Source organism: Vigna unguiculata, chromosome 3 (assembly GCF_037176805.1).
Source record: "Vigna unguiculata cultivar grain cowpea cultivar isolate G323 ecotype 2 chromosome 3, ASM3717680v1, whole genome shotgun sequence".
In the NCBI taxonomy this organism is placed as follows: Eukaryota; Viridiplantae; Streptophyta; class Magnoliopsida; order Fabales; family Fabaceae; genus Vigna; species Vigna unguiculata.
Genome location: NC_140794.1, coordinates 21,668,627 through 21,688,853, shown reverse-complemented (window position 1 = coordinate 21,688,853; position 20,227 = coordinate 21,668,627). Strand labels below are relative to the sequence as shown.

The window sequence follows — 20,227 nt, the reverse complement described above, 5'->3', positions numbered from 1 at the left end:
TCTTATAAAATGGTATTCATGGGTGCTAACACTAGCTTGCTTTTTGTGTTCTTTTGCTTCCTATATTGTTTATACTTGTAATTTATAGTGTACAACTAGAAACAATATTCAGTGAAACTTTTTTGACTATTTTGTATGCAGATTTTATTGTGATTGAAAAAAAATCATTTATTACGTCAAAGACAATTATCCAGGTAATTTATTAGATTTACTCCCTATCAAACTTTATTAATTAAACATTGTCAATGTTTCCTTTTGTATTTATAAACTTTATCTACTTACCTTTATTGTCTACTTTTGTTCATTTTATTTTGTATGATCCATGTTGTTCCCAAATAGTTAGCTTCACAGTTGTGGGCTTGGGAATGGTTTTAGTGTCTTAACTAGAACCAACAGCCCTAAAAGTTCCTTGTACCTAAATGATTGATTGAATATACATCTAACTGGAAAAAATATTAATCCTAATCAATTTTAGTAAGGAAGGACAAACATGTTGCTTTGAGGCATATGAAGTCTGATTCAAACAATCAATTTCTTATGATAAAGTGAAGGCTATTGATTTAGATTGATGTTCGGTTGGACTATTTGTCCAGTCAACAACCTCAACTATTGCATCAGATACCAAGAAATACTTTTGAGGAAATACTTTCATTCTTTCAGGATAAAATATCTATTAGCAGCCCACTAGCCAAATGAGAATTTTTACTAGAACTAGGATTCTCTTTCCCATTTGTTTTTGATGGGTTATGATGCTTACTTCGCTTGAGTGCTTTGAACACTTCTAAACCATCCTCAGATTTTTCCTTTTCACTAGTATTCATTCCTTGATGAGATGAGCGCTTCTTTTTGACACCAATGGAAGCAACTTTCTGTTCATAATTCTTAGAAAGAACTTTTTTGTTTATCTCTAATAGGATGTTGGTTAGGCACTTTATCAAGATCCATCAAATTTAAAATAACACTTTATGCTTCTTTAGACTCCATTCTGCAATTATTATTCTACAAGATAAGTTGAACACTGGAAGCACTCTCTAAAAACCAATGAAACTGTCTGCAATAGATCACAATATCTGTCACATGAAAATAAAAGTGATGAATGCATGATGATAAGTGATAAATATAATCTATTTGGTCATTTCTTTCCTTTTCAAATAGTGAATCCAAAGCAAGAAGAATCACAAACCAACCTTTTGTATTACATCTCATTTGTTGTAGACCAAAGGATTAATAAAATAGGGGGTGTGGAATCTAGTGCTTCCTATTCTTCAACACTTCCTGGGAATGATTTTAATGCTCTATCAGCAAAATAAACCTAAAAAAAGTAAGAAAAGACATTAAAAAAAGTTCAATTTCAGAAAATAAATGCAATTAAAAATCTCATATAAGAGAGGCACCATAACCTGAAGCACATTTTTCATTATATTAAGTCTAACAAAACCAATATTGCAAAACAGGAAGAAGACACCGTGTTAACTAAATTTTTTAGTTAACTTTCTTTCATTTAATTGATTTGAGTGCAATACTCTTTTTCTCTTGCTTGTATGATCTTATTCCTAAATAATTAATTCTTTTCTTTTTGCGTTTATTTTGTAGTCATGCCAATAGATAAATCGTGGATTTGTAAAGCACGAAACACCATTGAATACACAAATGGGTTGAAGGTTTTTTTTTGAATTTTGCTTTCGAACATGGTAATGGTCATGCCATTAAGTGTCCATGTTCAAAGTGTGGCTTCAAAATGGCAAACTAGGGATATAGTTCAAGAACACTTAACATGTAGACCTTTCCCTGAAAACTACAGAACATGGTATTTGCATGGTGAAGGACTAAGTGTAAGTGAGGTTGTGGCTACTACAAGTGCAAATGTGGTTGAAGATATTTCAGGATTTCAAAATCCAATGGAAGACATGTTGAACGATGCCTTTGGGTTTATGGGGCAAGATGTGAATGATTTTGATGGGGCTACTGAAGACGATGGTGTGCACAATAATATGAAGCAAAATGAAGGCAACACAAACTTTGATACACTCTTGAAAGACAATAATGAACCATTATATGAAGGTTGTGCAAAGTATTCTAAGTTATCATTCATGTTGAAGTTGTATCATATAAAATGCATGTGTAGAATGAGTGACAAAGGAATGACAATGATTCTAGACTTGCTAAAGGATGCATTTGAACATGCTAAGTTTTCTAACTCATTCTATGAGGCGAAAAATGTTATCAACAAACTTGGTCTTAATTATGTCAAGATACTAGCTTGCCCAAAAGATTGTATGCTATATTGGGGTGAGGAAAACGAAGGCTTAGAAGAATGTAAACGATGCAAAACCTCTAAGTGGAAAGATAAAGATAAGAAACAATATGCAAAGATCTTACGTTATTTTCCATTAAAGACGAGATTGCAAAGATTGTTTATGTGTTCTAAGACAGTTGATTCTATGACATGGCATGCATCAGAGGGTAATGCAAATGGATTGATTAGGCATCCTAGAGATTCTGAGGCTTGGAAAAATTTTGATCTATTACATCCAGAATTTGCAAATGATCCTCGAAATGTACGATTGGGTTTAGCTACTGATGGTTTCAACCCTTTTGGAAATATGAGTACAAGCCATAGTATATGGCCAGTGGTCCTCATCCCATACAATCGCCCTCCTTGGGAGTGTATGAAGCAAACCTCATTTATCATGTCCATGATAATTCCTGGGAAACAAATGGCTGGAAATGACATTGATGTATACTTACAACCACTCATCCAAGAATTGAAGGAGTTATGGTTTGATGGAGTTCAAACATTTGATTATTCCAAAAAAGAAATGTTCACATTGCGAGCGGCTTTGTTGTGGACAATTAGTGACTTCCCTGGTCTTGGAAATTTATCTGGATGGAACACGCACACTGGTCTTGCTTGCCCCACTTGTAACTTTGACATTGACTCTTGTTGGCTATACAAAGGCAAATACAGTTTTATGGGACATCGTCGATTTTTACCTAAAGAACATCGATTCAGATTGAGTAGATATTTTTTTAATGGAAGAAATGAATTAAGGGATGAACCAACATCATTGTCAGGGTCAGACATATTTAAACAAGTAGAGGGTATTAGTGTCACATTTGGAAAACCAATAGAACATACAGATACAGGTAAGAGAAGTTGTGGAAAGAATGTTGCCGAAGTTGTTGGAGCAGAACAATGGAGAAAGATAAGTATATTTTTTTACCTTCCTTATTGGGAGACCAATTTGTTACGCCATTGTCTAGATGTCGTGCATATTGAAAAGAACGTTTGTGACAATGTGTTGTACACTCTACTTAATGACCCTAAGAAATCAAAAGACAATCTTAAATCCCGAAAGGTTCTTAAAGAAATGGGTATAAGGAAGGAACTTCGGGCAGATGATAAAGGAAGATTTCGGCCAACTTTATTTACATTGTCAAAAGAAAAGAAAAAAATATTTTTGCAAACTTTGAAAAATGTGAAAATGCCAGATGGATACTCAAGTAATATTTCAAGGTGTATTGACTTGAAAACTGGAAAAAATTCGGCCTTAAAAGTCGTTATTGTCATATTCTTATGGAACAATTATTACCTATTGCAGTACGTAAAGTTTTACCAAACAATGTTACTGCAGTGATAGTAGAACTTTGTTCTTTTTTCCGACAATTATGTGGCAAAAACTTAAGTGTACTAGATCTTGAAAAACTTGAGACTCGCATGATTGAAACTCTTCGTCATTTGGAAATGTTATTCCCTCCTACCTTTTTCACAATCATGGTTCATTTGACATGTCACCTAGCTGGTGAGGCGAAACTTAGAGGTCCAGTACATTATCGTTGGATGTACCCCATTGAAAGGTAAATCTTTTTGGCATACATATAAATTTTATAAAAGGGTAGTATAATTTTTTAGTGTCTTGATTATGGTAACATTTTATAGATATTTAGGACACTTAAAATCCTATGTTCGAAACAAGGCACAACCTGAAGGTTCTATTGTTGAAGGATACCTAGCTGAAGAGGTTCTCACCTTTTGCTCTCAATATATGGAAGGGATGGAGACAAGAATTAATAGGCCTGCACATGTTGATGATTGTTGTAATACAGATTTGTCACAACCAAGTACCTTATTTCCACCAATTGGTAGAGTAGTAAGTGCCTCTTCAACCTTTGAGTTGTCAACCATGGAGAGAGCTTAAGCCCATCGATATGTGTTATTCAATTGTCCTCATGTTAAGCCATACATTGAGTGAGTATTATCCCAAACTATAAACATAATTATAGTTTCATTATGACATTATTAGTAATGTGTTATGAATTTTTTTGATAGGGAATTTAAAGATCATTTGCGAAGGCGGAATAGAGGGCGGAGGATTTCAAATATAGAGATAGAAAAAATAGTTAATAAGGATTTTGGAGATTGGTTTCCCCATAGGGTATGTATAATATATACTAAAAAATTAACTTTTACTTTTCAAAATATGTTAACACATTGAATTATTCTTTTTTTAGATTAATAACCCAGACATTTCAAGTACAGTGTCAAATGATCTCAAGTATTTTGCTCAAGGTCCAACACCACATGCTAGACGATTTTCTGCCTTCAATGTTAATGGATTCAAATTTAGAACTATAAGTCGAGAGAAGGGGTTGAAAACCCAAAATAGTGGAGTTTTCTTAACTTCTTCAACATCATGTGTTGCAAGTAATGTAGACCAAAACATAAGACATGCAGATTTGGCATATTATGGGAAATTAGAAGATATAATTGAGCTCAATTATTATGGACATTTTAAAGTTACATTGTTCAAATGTAAGTGGGCTGACACAACCAAAGATAATGGGTTTAGAAAGGATCCATGGGGTTTCACTTGTATTAACTTTTCAAGATTAATTCACATTGGTGATCGTGAGGAGCATGATCTGTACATTGAAGCTTCACAAGCTAAAATGGTGTATTATGTCAATGATGAGATTAATAATGATTGGACAATTGTTATCCATTTGAAACCACGAGACTTGTATGATATGGAAGAAGATACTGAAATATGTGAAGTTGAACCATGTCCACAACAAGACTTAAATCAGTTCTTCAGTGACTCTCAACAATTGGCATTATTTAGGGGTGATGATGATGATGATTTAGTAAATGATGAAAATCTTATTGATGAACTTGATGAAAATGATTCCATGTCTGAGTAATAATAAATCTTTGGTATGATTGTACCTTATATATCTTGATTATACATGTATCTTTTTTATAAATTATTTTTTATTTTATTGTTTAATTTCTATGTGCAGGTATGCCTAGAGAAAAAAGGATAAGGAACCTGCTTAAGTCAGCAGTTGGTACACCTGAGGTTCACCACATATCAACTACTTCAGAGCTATCCGTGGGCAACCAGTTGCAATCAAATCATGCACAAGCAACTGGACAACAAACAAGTGAACAACTTAGGCAGCAAACAAATCAACATGTTGGACAACAAAGAAGTCAACAAACTGGACAACAAACAAGTCAACAAATAGGACAACAAACAAGTCATCAAACTGGACAGCAAAGAAGTCAACAAATAGGAGAAACAAGTTTACAAATGGGACAACAAACCACTGAACAAACTGGAGAACAAGCAAGTGAACAAAGTGGACAACAAACAAGTGTGCCAACATCTGAATCTGCAACTGAAAGAGTGCAACCAAAAATAGGAAGGCACTTAGCCCGTTATTGGTTTGTTGATGCTATAGGTAAAAAAATTTATTTTAGTATAATGATTATTTTAGACAGATTATTCAATTTTAATGTATTTAATTTATATAGATAAGCATGGACATACTCAATCATTGAAGGTCAAGGTTAAAGATGTTCACAACTTGCTCGTTGGATTACGTGTGGTGGTCAACTATGACGATAGATATCAAGCAATTGGAGAGGCATCGGGTTTACTAGTAGGAGTTTGTGGACATGTAGCATCAAATAGTGTGTTATTCCCTATAAGTTTTGAGAGTTGGTCAGCTATGCCAGATATATATAAGGACAATGCATGGGAGAGAACATTGAAGGTAAAACGACCTATATTCACCATCTAAATACTTATTTAATTTATTCAATGGACCTAAACTAACTCTTGTATTATTTGAAGTCTCAATTTATTTTCAAGGTTAATGAAGAATTGGCAAAAAGAGATGTTATATTTAGAATTGGAAAATTGTGGAGGGAGTACATGTGCAAGCTTTGGAATGAGTTTTATAACCCACTTTTGAGCAAAAATGATCTCATTAAGAATGTTCTAGATTTTGTTAGCATGGATCAATGGGCTTTATTTGTTGAGTATCGCTTAAAGCCTTCCACAATGGTACATAAATTTAATTGTTATATTTAAAGTAACCATCTCTTTAAATTTGAAAAACTAATTTCATTTCTACTTTATAGGACTTATGTAATAGAAATAAAGAAATAAGGAAAAAACAAAGTATTCCTCACACTGGTGGTGCTATGGCTTTGTCAAGAAGAAGGGATAATTTGGTATTTTTTTACTTATATTTTGTTCTAAAAAATAATGTGCTATTATATTTTTTTTTTTGCTAATTTTACTTTTCTTCAAAACATATAAAAAATTGAGATTGGTAGGAACATTGGGCGAGCTAAAATGTGGAAGATCACTCATAAGAGGAAAAATGGCACCTATGTGAATGAGGAGGCTATGGAGATTGGGGTAAATTTGTTCTTGCTGCTATTGAATTGTCTATTTAATTATTGCCTTTATAATATGAAATTTGATTGGTTGAAATCTGTTTTGAGTGCATGGTGATGGTTAAAACAATATTGTAGTTGGTGGCTGGTTCCCTCTGCTCAAACTGCTATCTTACAACTTCACTTTTCAGTTCCTTAGTACTATTTTTATTTTCTCCAAATGTGTATTTTGAATGTATAAGTTCAATTAGTGTTCAAGTTCGTGTATGCATAAGAATAAAATAGAGATTTCTTTGTAGACTAGTGTTTGAGATTGAATACTTTTATTCTATTTCTTGCTTTTCCTTCTTCACATAATTGAGCTCTTAATTGCAGGGTGGTGAAGCTTAACTGCATAGTTTTGTCTTCTCTATTTCTTGTACCGCTTGCATATAATCCATGGCTACAGAAACATTGAATTGTATATTTAATGATTGGCATTCTAATATGAAGTACACTTTGAGTATGTCAATAGTTTGTTAGTTTGAAAACTGATTATTTGAAATCTGTTTTTATTGGTTTGAGAGGATATCATGATCCTTGAGCTATAGTGAGCATAGCATATGGGTTTCTAAAATCTATTTAATTGAAATCTGCCTATTCAATGTTCTAATGCCTTTTTTCATCTCTTTGTTATGTTTGTTTGAAATTTGTTTGGTGCTGGAATGAGGGTTCTGGTCTGTGTTTAGTGTAGTGGGAAAGGAGTTGAGGCAGAGTTAGTGGGAAGTGGCGATAATTGGAGGAATTGGTGTTTGGGATTAGAAGAAAATGGAGTATATTGTATGGGAACGACAATGAGTGCATGGTTTTTGTTGCCATTTAAAACCCTTTTACAAACTGCATAGAATTAAATTTATTTTTCTGCTTTGCTGATTTTGTGTCAGTTCTTCAATCTGCATACATAGTTAAAATAATGAACCTGTTAGGATTAGTTAATTGAGGTGAAAATGCATAAATTATTCAGAGTTCCTTTAGAGAGCACTTTATAAAAGTCTTATTAATCAATGTAGAATAAGAAGTAAGATTTGCATTTTCTCCAAAACCCTTTGTGACTTTATCAAGTTCACCTATTGTACATGAGGTAGATTAAAAGGTATACCCGTCTAAAGGTGATAACTGATGAACTCGGCCGAGTACTAATTGTTGGTTTGCTTATTTGAGTCTGGACACCTTTCTCTTCAAGTACTTTAACTTATATGATCACTTTCAATTTTCTTATTTGTGTCTGAACTAATTGTTAGTGTACTAGTTTATCATTTTAAGTCGTCATAATTTGTTTGTTTGGTGGTCTTTTGCACTTCCAATTTAATGCAGGAAAAAATAGATGAGCTAATGTTGAATAACCCAGAGATTGCATCAAATATATCTCCAAATGATCTGATTGGTCTCATATTTGGTAAGGAGCATCCAGGTCGGGTCAGAGGATTGTCACATGGAGCTTGTCCCACTCTTGCATTTAAGCAATCCACTATAATATTAAATGGTATGAATTTTGCTTCATGTAGTGCAACATCAACAAATACAGATGAAAAGTTTCTAAACATGGAAAATAAGCTCACAACTCTCAAAAACCAAATGCAAACATTGGTTGCCTACATTGCTTCTAGAGATGACGTTCCTGACCATTTTGTTGTTATGCCTGTTGGTTTGGTACATACTTCAGTTAATGAGGTAAAACTTAATAGTTTATTTAACAAATTACACAAGTTTATTATAATACACATGTGAATTTGAATAAGTTATAAATTTTTTTTATTCCGGGTACCCGATGTTGGAAGTGGTACTCTATCACCTATTAGTATAAGAAGATCAAGCAGGACAGAAAAGACAAGTTAGGCACATAGCTATAGAAATTTAGCAAAATGTATTATAATAATGTTTTAGATTTTTTTTTTTTGGCTTTTGTTTTCAATGTGAAAACTTTTGGATGGTGTTTCGTAATATCAACTTTTTAAATATGAAATATGAATTATGAATGAAAGTATTATAGATCAAGATATTGTTTATGATTTTTTTAATTTTATGGAAAACAGGTTCAATAATAATGAAAAGTAGGTTACATAAAAATAATATAAAAAAATCACATTCAATTTATGGCAATTGAAACGTCGTATAACGCATCCGTACAGTACAACTAATGGCATTTCTAGGTGTTGTATTTCGCATGACAATTCTTTAAAAATAAACAAATTAAGACGATTTTAACTGCCATTATTTGCGCACAAAATACGGCGGTTCAAATTGCCATAATTTGTGCAATGCATTTAATGGCGGGCGTTGTGGCATTTCGTCCAAGACCGCCATATTATTCATTGTGGCGGTAGGATATATGGCGGCACTCGCACCTGTCATGTAACATCCCATTTAAATAATAACATAATTAAATGAAATCTTACACCGGATAATATAAAGAGCCAAGTTGCGGAGTATAAGGTCACTCCTTACAGTTATTCAAGGTACTTAAAAGAAAATACTAAAGCTCACTACAATGCCTACAACCCAAAAGGAGTAAGAGATAACCAGTATTCCAAAAAAAAAGCCTTAGGGACAATACAATACACGGGCCTTAGCCCTAAAGAAAAGCTCAAATAAAACATGAATCCAGCCCAAGTAGACTATGCAGCGGAATCATCTCCCCCTGTTGACCACGAGTACCTCTCGCATCTGCTCCCATCAATAAAATGATGATCATCGCAAAGGTAGAAGAACAACATACAAGGCAATCAAACAAGCAAAGGGTAAGCTAGAGCCAAAAAGATTTCATCATGCAATCAGATATACTTTCACAGTCTAATATACACAGATCATCTAAGCATGTTATGACCTTCAAATCAATACACTAAGACTCGACTCGACTCATCCGGATACATATAACCTGATCGGATTCAACGGATGCTTGCACTTGTGGTGGATACCTCTGCTCACCCCCGAGTTGCTCACCCCCGAGCTATGTGTTACAAGTGTTACAATGAATCAATTCCCTCACACACAAGGTTAGCCCTTGATTAGTTTCAGGCCTCCTACTACTCTCACCACAGGAGTCAGTCCGCTCTAAGTGAGACTAACTGACTCCTTAGAGTGTCAGGATGCAATCCTTACTAAGTTATATAGATGGGGCACCACCATGGACACCCACTAACAAGGGTCATGGAATTACGTCCCGACCACTGAAGCACGACCAGGAAGTCTCACCTAGAGACTCGTGGATTTACGTACTGACAACATACCAATCACATTCCAAACAAACAAATAATATTGATCATGCATTTAACACCTCACTCCATCCTTTGTAACCCATCCTCATTCATATTCCATGTTGATTTCATACCATCTCATTCTTCCCAATTCGGGGATATAGAACTTCACCTCATACCAATATCATGCCATCAATGTAACATTATTGTTCATACCAAATTCATGACCACATATATAACCAACCATTTCATTCAAATCGCATGCCAAGATTTATCCAAGTTCATCATTCACAATCCATGAATCACATCACTCATGCAAATTCATTCATCTCATACTTTATAAATGCATACCAAGACATACATATATCACAAAATAGTATTCATCCCAAATAAATGAGTGTCAACGTTTAAGTACTTGCAATTCCATACAATCAAGCACAACCCACAACCATAATTCTTACACCAAAATTCCCAAGAAAATTTATTATCACGAAACCAAAATCATTGCAGTAATGCGTGACACATTTCTCAAGCTAGAGACATCTAATCGACAATCCAACCGGTCAAACCATAAAATAGCATATTATGAACCACATGTCAAAATTTGAACTCAATCCAACGGTTAATGAGTTTGGAAAGTCAATTTTGCTAAAACTGCGCATGTCAGAAACATAAGCAGTCGTCCAGCGAGCCAAGGAACTCGCCCAACGACTGTGCGACGCATCAGAATACGAGAAATGACGTTAAACATCATAGTTTCATTAATATTTGAACCCCTAACTCAGAAATATACCAAAACTAACGTTTTCCAATCATTTAAGCATAAAACAGAAATGAAAACAAACCACATGTTTCAAAAACGCGAAAAAGAACCTAGCTTCCCTTACCTGGAAAAGGGCTAATATTGGACTTCGACTCTTAAGCTAGCGAAACCAGTAGCTCCAAGGACAAATCTATGAACTGAAACAGTGGCACGACAAAGGAGATTGGATTCACACAATGAGTCCCGACATAAACCATGAAAACAACTTAGAAAGGCTAGGTTCGAGAACTAACTTACATGAACAGGAGACGGAGGTTGAACTCACTTGAACTTGGGTAGATCTCTAAACCTTAGCAGAGGTTATGTGGAGAGAAAATGGGTGAGTTAGGACACTGATTTTTCAAAATGACTTACAATTGAGGGACCTTGGCTGCTTTAGGGGCCTTGACATCCTATGGGCCAACCCTTTAGGCCCAACAGTGTGACAGCCCTTAACATTAGGGCACTCAATAAAAGTGGGTCTTACATGTCATACACGCAAAATATGGAAGTCAAAACCGTCATTTTATACCCCAAATAACCGCCGTATTTAACAAATTTTTTTGCAGTGATATATGAAGAACAGATAAGTGATACGGGAGGAAGCCAAACAGAAAAGCCTAACACGACTAAAGGCCCGATGATGAGCTATTATTTTCCCCTATTTACTTGCCTTTTCGTACCCATCTTAAGGAATGTTTAATGCTTAATCTTTTATCTTTGGTGCATTTTCACTCATTCGACTTCATTGAGCCAGTAATCAAGATTTTTACTAATTTGGATTTAATTGGTTTAATTTTCGTCTCTTAATGATTATCAAGTTTTTTTGGAAAGCATATTTTGGATTGGACACTAATTTTAGGCTAAAGAGAGGAGCGTTACATCAATGCCACATAAGCTTGTCTTTTCCACTTTAGTATTGGTTATGGGCCAACTTTTATTTTAGCTTAGTGGCATTTTATGTAATTTTGCAGCCCAAAGTGGCCATCTTGTAAGTTTATACATTTTGTGTGATGTGATCATGAATTCCTTAGGTTTTTAGGTGGAGAGAACCCTTCTTCTCCATTCAGTCTACTATTGGTGCCTTTTTGAAGACTATTGGAAAGCCCTTAAAGCAACCACCAGTAGATTAACATTTTTCTTCATCTTGGCCAACACCTATTTAGGGTTTTTTACATTTTCTGCATAGGTTTACGTTTTCTACACATTGTCTCCTCTAGTTCATGATTTTTGTCCTCTTCTTTTCATTGAAATCACTACAAAATTTTTCAGGTTAAGCCATAGTAAATTTGTCCACATGTATAAAACAATAGCCTAAACACAGAAAGGCTACATTTTTATGAATGTGACTTATAGATAGTTAAAGGCCACAGTTTTAAAACTATAGATATTTTATGCCATATTTATTTAAATGTGGTTTTCAAAAGGTGTGGGCTAAAATCTAAAAATGTGGTCTAAAATAAATTTTAAAAAAATGTAAAATCTGAAAACTTGTCCCAACAAAAAAACTTAAAATTAATTCTGCCACAAATTTTGTATTCCTTCCTTGTGAAACTAAAACAATGTGTTTATAATGAAAATTACTTCCATCCCACCTCATAGTAAAAAAATAGGCACAGAATGAAATTAAAGGTCTCTTATTATTCACAATATACAATGTGTTGTAGTAAGACTCATATTTATTGATTTAAGACAAGGTGGTTATTCAACATTAAATCATGAAGAGGAAGTTTTGATGATGATAAATTATATATGAAGAAAGAGGTTAAGTTCTGAAGAATACTTGGAATGCTAAATGTATCTTGAAGTCTTGTAGAAAATTGTATTTAGAGCCTTTGGAAATATGTTTTATGTATTAATTAAGTGTAAGTAAGAATTTAAATAATGAGTGGAAGACAACTCTATCGCACCTACCTCATAAATACCCTGACGACTCTTAAAATTCTTGTATAAAAGTGTTATCTCACTAGAATAATCAATTATCCTAGTCAATAATTGATTATCACAAATCAAAATTATTTTCTAAACTTGAAACTCTATGGAATAATAGATTATTCTAAGTGATAATTAGTTATGATGACCTAATTATGGTTTCAAGAGAGGTGGTTTATCATTATATGTAAGTTTTTGCATAGGAGGTGTGGTTTTATCTTGATAATGATTTTGCATGTTCCACTTATAATTATTGGTTGTGATGGAAAGCTCCTGGCCAAGAGACCAATCACAAGAAGCATGGCCAAGCACATTCAAGAAGTGATGCCAAACCCCAAGCCAAGGGTCCAATGACAAGGAGCATGGCAAAGTAAATTTAAGAAGAGCTAGAGTTATCTATGTTGACAAAAGAAGAAGATTGATTAAAAAGATTTTGATGATGAAAAAGATATTGAAGAAAATACTTGAAGATATTGAAGACAGTACATTTTATATTTAAAGTTTTTATTGTAATAGGCTTAATTTTCTCTAGTTAGTTGTAAGATAGTTAGAGCAACAGCCAGCTCGCAACTCCTATGAGAAAAACTAAATTTTCACAAAAATCAATGTCGTAATCGATTACCAACTTATGATAATCAATTACCAACTCAAAACTTTTATTTTTCGAAAATCCACTTAAGATAATTGATTACCACGAATGATAATCGATTATCACTGATAGTTATAACTTGGCTATTAAAAAACAACTCGAAATAATCGATTACCATTTCTGGTAATCGATTATCATTGACAATTATAAAATTATTTGTTCAAAAACGTATATGAGATAATCGATTGCCATTTTGGGTAATCGATTACCACTGCAAAACTTTGTTTTCGAAAACCACTAGAATAATCGATTATCTTAAGTGGTAATTAATTATCTTTGGCAGTTTCAGCTCAACTCTTCATTTCTAACTTAGCTTTCGAAAACCTCTTTAAATAGAACTCAGTTTCCAACTTCAAAAGTACCTTTTTAAGATTCAGAATTCTTGTGAGATTCTTAAAAATAGCTTTTGAAAAGCCTAGTGTGAGTGAGTGATAACTTTTTCTAAGTGAGTCCTTAGAAGATTGAGTGTTGTGTTGTTGCTAGGAAAGCTAGTGAACCTATGTGTGACTTAGGGGGAGTTTTTGTTCATCTTTTTGTGATTGTTCAAGAGATGTGTTTTCTAATCCTTACTCTTTTATAATATATTTGTACTCTGATTATTGTAGTGATAGAGTTAATCTCTTTGTTTAAGAGATTAACAACTGGACATAGGGTCTTTTGATCCGAACCAGTATAAATATAAGTGTTTATCTTCTTCCCTAAACTCTTTATTTATCTTCACTTGCATTTAAAGTAACTGTGACTGTAAGTTAATCAGTAAAATTTTGAGAAAATTTTTTAAATCTATTAAGTTTTATAAAAATTCAATTCACCCCCCCCCCCTCTTGGTTTTTGACCACTGTCTAGTCATTCCATTGTGCGATACCAACAATTGGTATTAGAGCTTGCTTTGATAGTTATTCAAATTTTTCGAAAATGGTAGGATCAAACCAAACTTTTGCTGAAGGTGCAACTATCAATAGACTCCACTTTTTACCGGTGAAAATTACCCATTCTAGAAAGTTAGACTGCAAATATTTTTGGAATCAGTTTATAGGGGTATTTGGGATACTGTTTTGAATGATCATTTGTTCATGTTAACATTATTAATGAACTACAGGAACCAAAGCCTTTTGCACAATGGATTGTTGATGAAAATAGGCGAGCTCAATATGATGTTAAACCCAAAAACATCATATCATCTACTCTAACTCTTGATGAGTTCTACAAAATTTATGTTTGCACCAATGCACGCGAGATGTGGGGAATCCTTTGAGTGACTCACGAAGGAACTGATGATGTCAAACGGGCTAGAAAGAACTCTTTGATTCAAGAATATGAAATGTAAAAGCAGACTGCCAAAATTCAAAAAGGAGTGATGAAAAGAATAGTAGAAAATATTTCAAGAAAAAGGCATACATAGCATGGGAAGATAATGCCTCAAGTTCATCCAACTCCAGTGAATCTGATGAGGAAGAAGCAAAATTTTGCTTAATGGTCAATAATGATCTCTCTAACAGTGAGGTAAGCTCCTCTGACAATGAAAATGATCATGATTCTCTTTATGATGCCTTTCAAGAATTGCTTGCTAAATCTAGTAAACTAGATATTGCTCACAAAAAATTAAAAGGTGATTTTAAAGAATTACAAAGCAATCTTGAAAAATCTATTGAAGAAGAAAAGGTCTTAAAAGATAAAATTTTAATTTTGGAAAATAGAGAAATTGAGACAGTTGAATGTGCATCTTGCAAAAGTTATATGTTTGATTTAATGATTTTAGAAAAACAACCTTAAGATGATTTAGAAAATAAATCTTTTGAAAAACACGTTTTTAAGAAAAAAAAATCTAAGTAGAAACAAGTATATTCCTAAAAATAAAATTAAAAGAACTCATAGAGTGTGGGTAGAAAAAGGAACTGCTTACTCTAAAAATACTTGTATAGCTACTTGTTTTTATTGCATGAAAAAGGGACATACATCAAATAAATGCAATATTAAACATTATGATGTTCTGAATGGGAAGTATACTTGGATGCCTATTGTTAGATAGTTAGTATGTCTCTAACCCTAAGGATCCAATAAAGTTAATGGGGACCTAAAGAAATTATTTTTCTTATTTTGTAGTTAACTTCCAAATCTAGAAAAGTAATGTGGTATCTTGATAATGGATGCTCAAGACACGTGACTGGTGATAAGAGGAAGATCATGAATCTCAAAAGATAGGATCAAGGATTTGTTACATATGGAGATAACAACAAAGGGAAAATACTTAGAACTGGAGATATTGGTGGAGGGGATACCTTGGAGATCAAGGATGTGTTACTTGTAGAAGAAATGAAGCACAATCTCCTTAGTATTAGTCAGCTATGCAATAAAGGTCTCAAAGTCATCTTTGAAAGTGATTATTGCACTATCCATCAAAAGAATTCTATGAAAATTTCTCTAAAAGGTATGAGACATAATATCTATTTAATTGATCTTGATCATGCATCATCTAGTAATATAACATGTCTAGTTGCTAAAGAAGAAAATTCTTAGCTATGGCATAAACGAACTACTCATATTCACATGGAACACTTGAATAAATTGATTTCTAAGGATTTAGTAATTGGTTTACCAAAAATAAAGTTTTAAAAAGATAAATTATGTGTTGCCCGTCAAAAAGGAAAACAAGTACGATCATCTTTTCATTCAAAAAATATTATAACTACTTCAAAGCCAATAGAACTTTTGCATATAGATTTATTTGGTCCTTCTAGGATTAAGAGTTATGGAGGAAATTATTATGATCTTGTTATTGTTGATGATTACTCTAGGCTTACTTGGACATTCTTTCTTACTTTAAAGCCTTTAAAGCATTTAAAAATTTTTGAAAAATTGGTTCAAAATGAAAAAGATTTGAAAATCAATATTTTAAGAAGAGATCATGGTGGGAAATTTCAAAATGAGTCATTTGAAAATTTTTATAATGAAAATAGAATTTTGCATAATTTCTCTACACTTAGGACACCTCAACAGAATGGAGTTGTAGAGACGAAATAGGTCCTTAGAGGAACTAGCTAGAACAATGTTAAATGAATATAATGTTCCTAAGTATTTATGGGCTGATGTTGTGAGTACTGCATGTTATGTTTTAAATAGAATGTTTATTATGCCTATTTTAAAAATTACTCCTTATAAATTAATTAAAGGCAAAAAGTCAAATGTTGCTTATCTTAAAATTTTCAGATGCATATGTTTTGTTTTAAATAATGGAAAAGAAAATTTAGGGAAATTTGATTCTAAAGCTGATGAGGCAATATTTCTATTCTAAAGCTGATGAGGCAATATTTCTGGGATATTCTCTTACTAGTAAAGCATATAGAGTTTTTAATAGATAAACTTTGAATGTTGAAGAATCCACGCATGTTGTCTTTGATGAAGTTGTAGACCTCAAGGAGAACTCTTTTAAGTCAAATAAGAAAACTGCAGGTGATGAAAAATATATTCAGAAGGCTCTTGATGAAATGTATTTAAATGAGAATCCTCCTCCTCAACCTGAAGATCCTAAAAAATGCTGGAAGTCACCAAGAGGACTATCTCTAGACAACGTCATTGGTGATATTTCAAAAGGGGTCATGACTATAAATATTTTGTATGAATGTAGCTTTTGTTTCACAAATTAAACCAAAGAATTTTCAAGAAGCTCTTCAAGATGATCAATGGTGCATTGCAATGCAAGAGGAGCTAAATCAATTTTAAAGAAATGAAGTATGGGAGCTGATTCCAAGAAATGAATCACTTCAAGTGATTGAGACAAAATGGGTGTTCAGAAATAAGCTGGATAAAGATGGAAATATTACTAATAATAAGGCTAGGCTTGTGGCAAAGGGATACAAACAAGAAGAAGGTATAGACTATGATGAAACTTATGCCCCTATTGCAAGGTTAGAAGTTATACGCTTACTTCTTGCTTATGCCTCTATTATGAAATTTAAATTATATCAAATGGATGTCAAAAGTGCTTTTCTAAATTCTTTTATCAAAGAAGATATATACGTTGAACAACCTCCTGGTTTTGAGGATTATAAATTTCCAAATTATATTTATAAACTAAAGAAGGCACTTTATAGTTTAAAACAAGCACCTAGATCTTGGTATGAATGCTTAAGCACATTTTTGTTAAAAAATGATTTTGAAAGAGGTAAGATAAACTCAACTATGTTTATTAAAAGTGTAGGTGAACATATTTTATTGGTTCAAGTTTATGTTGATGATATAATTTTTGGATCAACTAATAAATCTCTATGTGAAGGCTTTGCAAGTATAATGCAGGGTGAGTTGAAATGTTAATGATGGGAGAATTAACTTTCTTCCTTGGATTGCAAATTAAGCAAATGGGGTGAGTTTGAAATGTTAATGATGGGAGAATTAACTTCCTTCCTTGGATTTCAAATTAAGCAAATGGAAGAAGGAACATTCATATCTCAATCTAAATATTGTAAGGAAGTACTTAAAAAATTTGAAATGAATATTGCTAAAGCAGCAAGTACTCTTATGACAACTTCCTGCTATTTAGATAAAGACGAATCAGGTATTGAAGTAAATCAAACTATATTTAGAAATTTTTATGTAATTGAATGGGTTTTTGCCAATGATTGAAAATGTACTTTGATTAAAGATGAAAACTTTAACTAGAATTAATAAGCATAATTTACTTGAGAATGTACTTTGGTTAAATTATTATAACTAATCTGTAAAATTCTTGCTTTTAATTGAAAATTTACTTTAGTTAATAGTGAGAAAGCCAACAATTTAATTGAGAATTTACATTCATTAATTTACAAATCTACAACAATAATTAATTAAGTAATAATCTTTAGATAACCGATAATGAATCCTATTTTGAAAAAACAATGAAATCAATCTATTTTTTTTATCATTGTTTTATATCTTTTTATTTTTTTTCCTAACTTTATTTCTTATTTTATTTGATTAACCCTCTTGTATAGTTTCTATAAGAACTAATTTGTTAGAAATCAATTTCGTGTTCGTTAGGAAACAACTTAAGGTTGACTTTACCTTTTCTATTTTCTTGACTACTATCTTAGACATACTAAAGTTGTTATAGTTTAGTAGTATTAATTTTATCGCGTCAATGACAACATTATTAAATTTGGCATCATTGCCAAGGAACACGATTAAAATTTTTATCATTTTAGTTCTTATTTTATTTTATTTTTCTTATTGTTTTGATTTTAATTTTCATTATTACTAACGTCTGCTTTTTCTTTTTTTTCCAACATTTATTTTATTTTCTTTAGTTTTTTCTTTAAGCATGATTTTTGTTTTAAGAATTTTGTTGGAAAATTTGTGAAACTAGTTGGAAAACACTTTGGTTAAGGAAAGATAAGGTACTTAAATTGTCCATTGAGACTTTCAATATATCTTTCATGGAACTCTACTCAACAGGTTTTCAACTTATTTCTTTTCAGAAAACCTCTTCCAAAAATGTTATAATAGTTTTTCATATAAAAATAATCAAAACTATGATTTTCAAATGAATTGTAATTACTATCCACAACAACCACATGATCCATATGGTTATCAGCAACAAAATGTTAAGCCTACTTCTGCACTTGATATATGTGGGTTTCTATATGTCAAATAAATGATTTTATATCATCAATCCTCTTTTTTGGAATAGGAGCAACCACCATACCATGAGCAACAACTATATTATGAATATCCACCCCAACCATCATATGTTCCATTTGGTTCTCAACAACAACATGCACCACAACAAGTTGCAACAACCAATGGGCCATCTTATAAGGAATTTGTGTTACTAATGGATGGACTAAGAGAGAAACTAGAGGTCATGGATGAAAGGTTGCGAGCTGATCAACGATGGAAAGATATTGAGCAAGAGTAGTATGAAAATGATCAAGTATTATACGACATGATGGAGGATGCAAGTAACAACTTTGCATAATTACTTGTATCTATTAACTCCACCCTTCAATGCCATCCAAGATTTCATGAAACTACAAAATTTAGAATACTTCGTCATGACATAGAAAAGATGCTTCTAAAGTTGGCTATTAGAGCAAAACAAATATTTGTTAATTTAAGTCAGTTAATGAATGACAAAGCTAGGTAGGTCACTTTAAACAAGCTTATGAAGACAATAGTTGAGCAGAAGGATGAAATAATAATGTTAAAGAGCATGAATTGAAAGATGGAACAATTGAGCACTAATATGAATAGATACACGATTCAAATGTTAGATCAACCAACACCAAAATCACATCACATTGATATATCTATTAATAGATATAATAATGTTCATAGTAATATGTCTATTGATGGACATTAATTTTAATAAAGATGTTGCTAATGAAGAAATTGAATATTCTTACACTGACATATATATTGATGGATATAATGTTGCCCAATGTGAATATAAAGTTTTATTTATTAATGATGATATGAGTACAAATGATGTTTTTCAAGAGCAAAATTGTGAGAATAATACAATGGAAGAACCAAGTACAGTAGAAGAACCAATAATATTGGAAGATGCAGTTGAAGCATCTACTGCTACAATTGACTTGGTTAATGATAAAGTAGTAAAGTCAACTACTTCAAGTGCAAATTTTTGCTCAAAAGATAAGATTATGAGAATTATTGATGATCTAATTAACCATCCTAATGCACCTGATGATACTGAAATTGAATTAAAACCACTTGGTGCAGTTGCAATTATTTGGCTAATCTAATAGAATATTGTGGGTTAAGAAGTGAATTTTTCAAGTTTTCTTAAGCATCAACTTTTAAGTCAAATTTTGGTTATTTCTATTCTATTAGAACAAGTGTAGATAGTTTTAGTCGCTATTATAGGTGTTGATCACAAATTTTACATTTTTACTCTTTCATTTACAGTTTTAGTCACTATTATA

At 32.4% G+C, this 20,227-nt stretch overlaps 1 protein-coding gene and 1 pseudogene across 1 annotated transcript; both read left to right on the top strand.

Moving 5' to 3' along the window:
• Window positions 1-1,595: 1,595 nt before the first annotated feature.
• Window positions 1,596-5,202, top strand: LOC146887585 (uncharacterized; annotated as a pseudogene).
• A 375-nt stretch (window positions 5,203-5,577) lies between these two features.
• LOC146887584 (uncharacterized) lies at window positions 5,578-19,200 on the top strand. The gene is made up of 7 exons (XM_085670291.1): window positions 5,578-5,745; window positions 5,819-6,060; window positions 6,141-6,353; window positions 6,431-6,522; window positions 6,611-6,713; window positions 8,045-8,401; window positions 18,973-19,200. Exons 1-7 carry the CDS (start codon window positions 5,595-5,597, stop codon window positions 19,198-19,200), a joined length of 1,386 nt encoding a protein of 461 aa, XP_085526417.1. The 5' UTR covers window positions 5,578-5,594.
• Window positions 19,201-20,227: the final 1,027 nt, after the last annotated feature.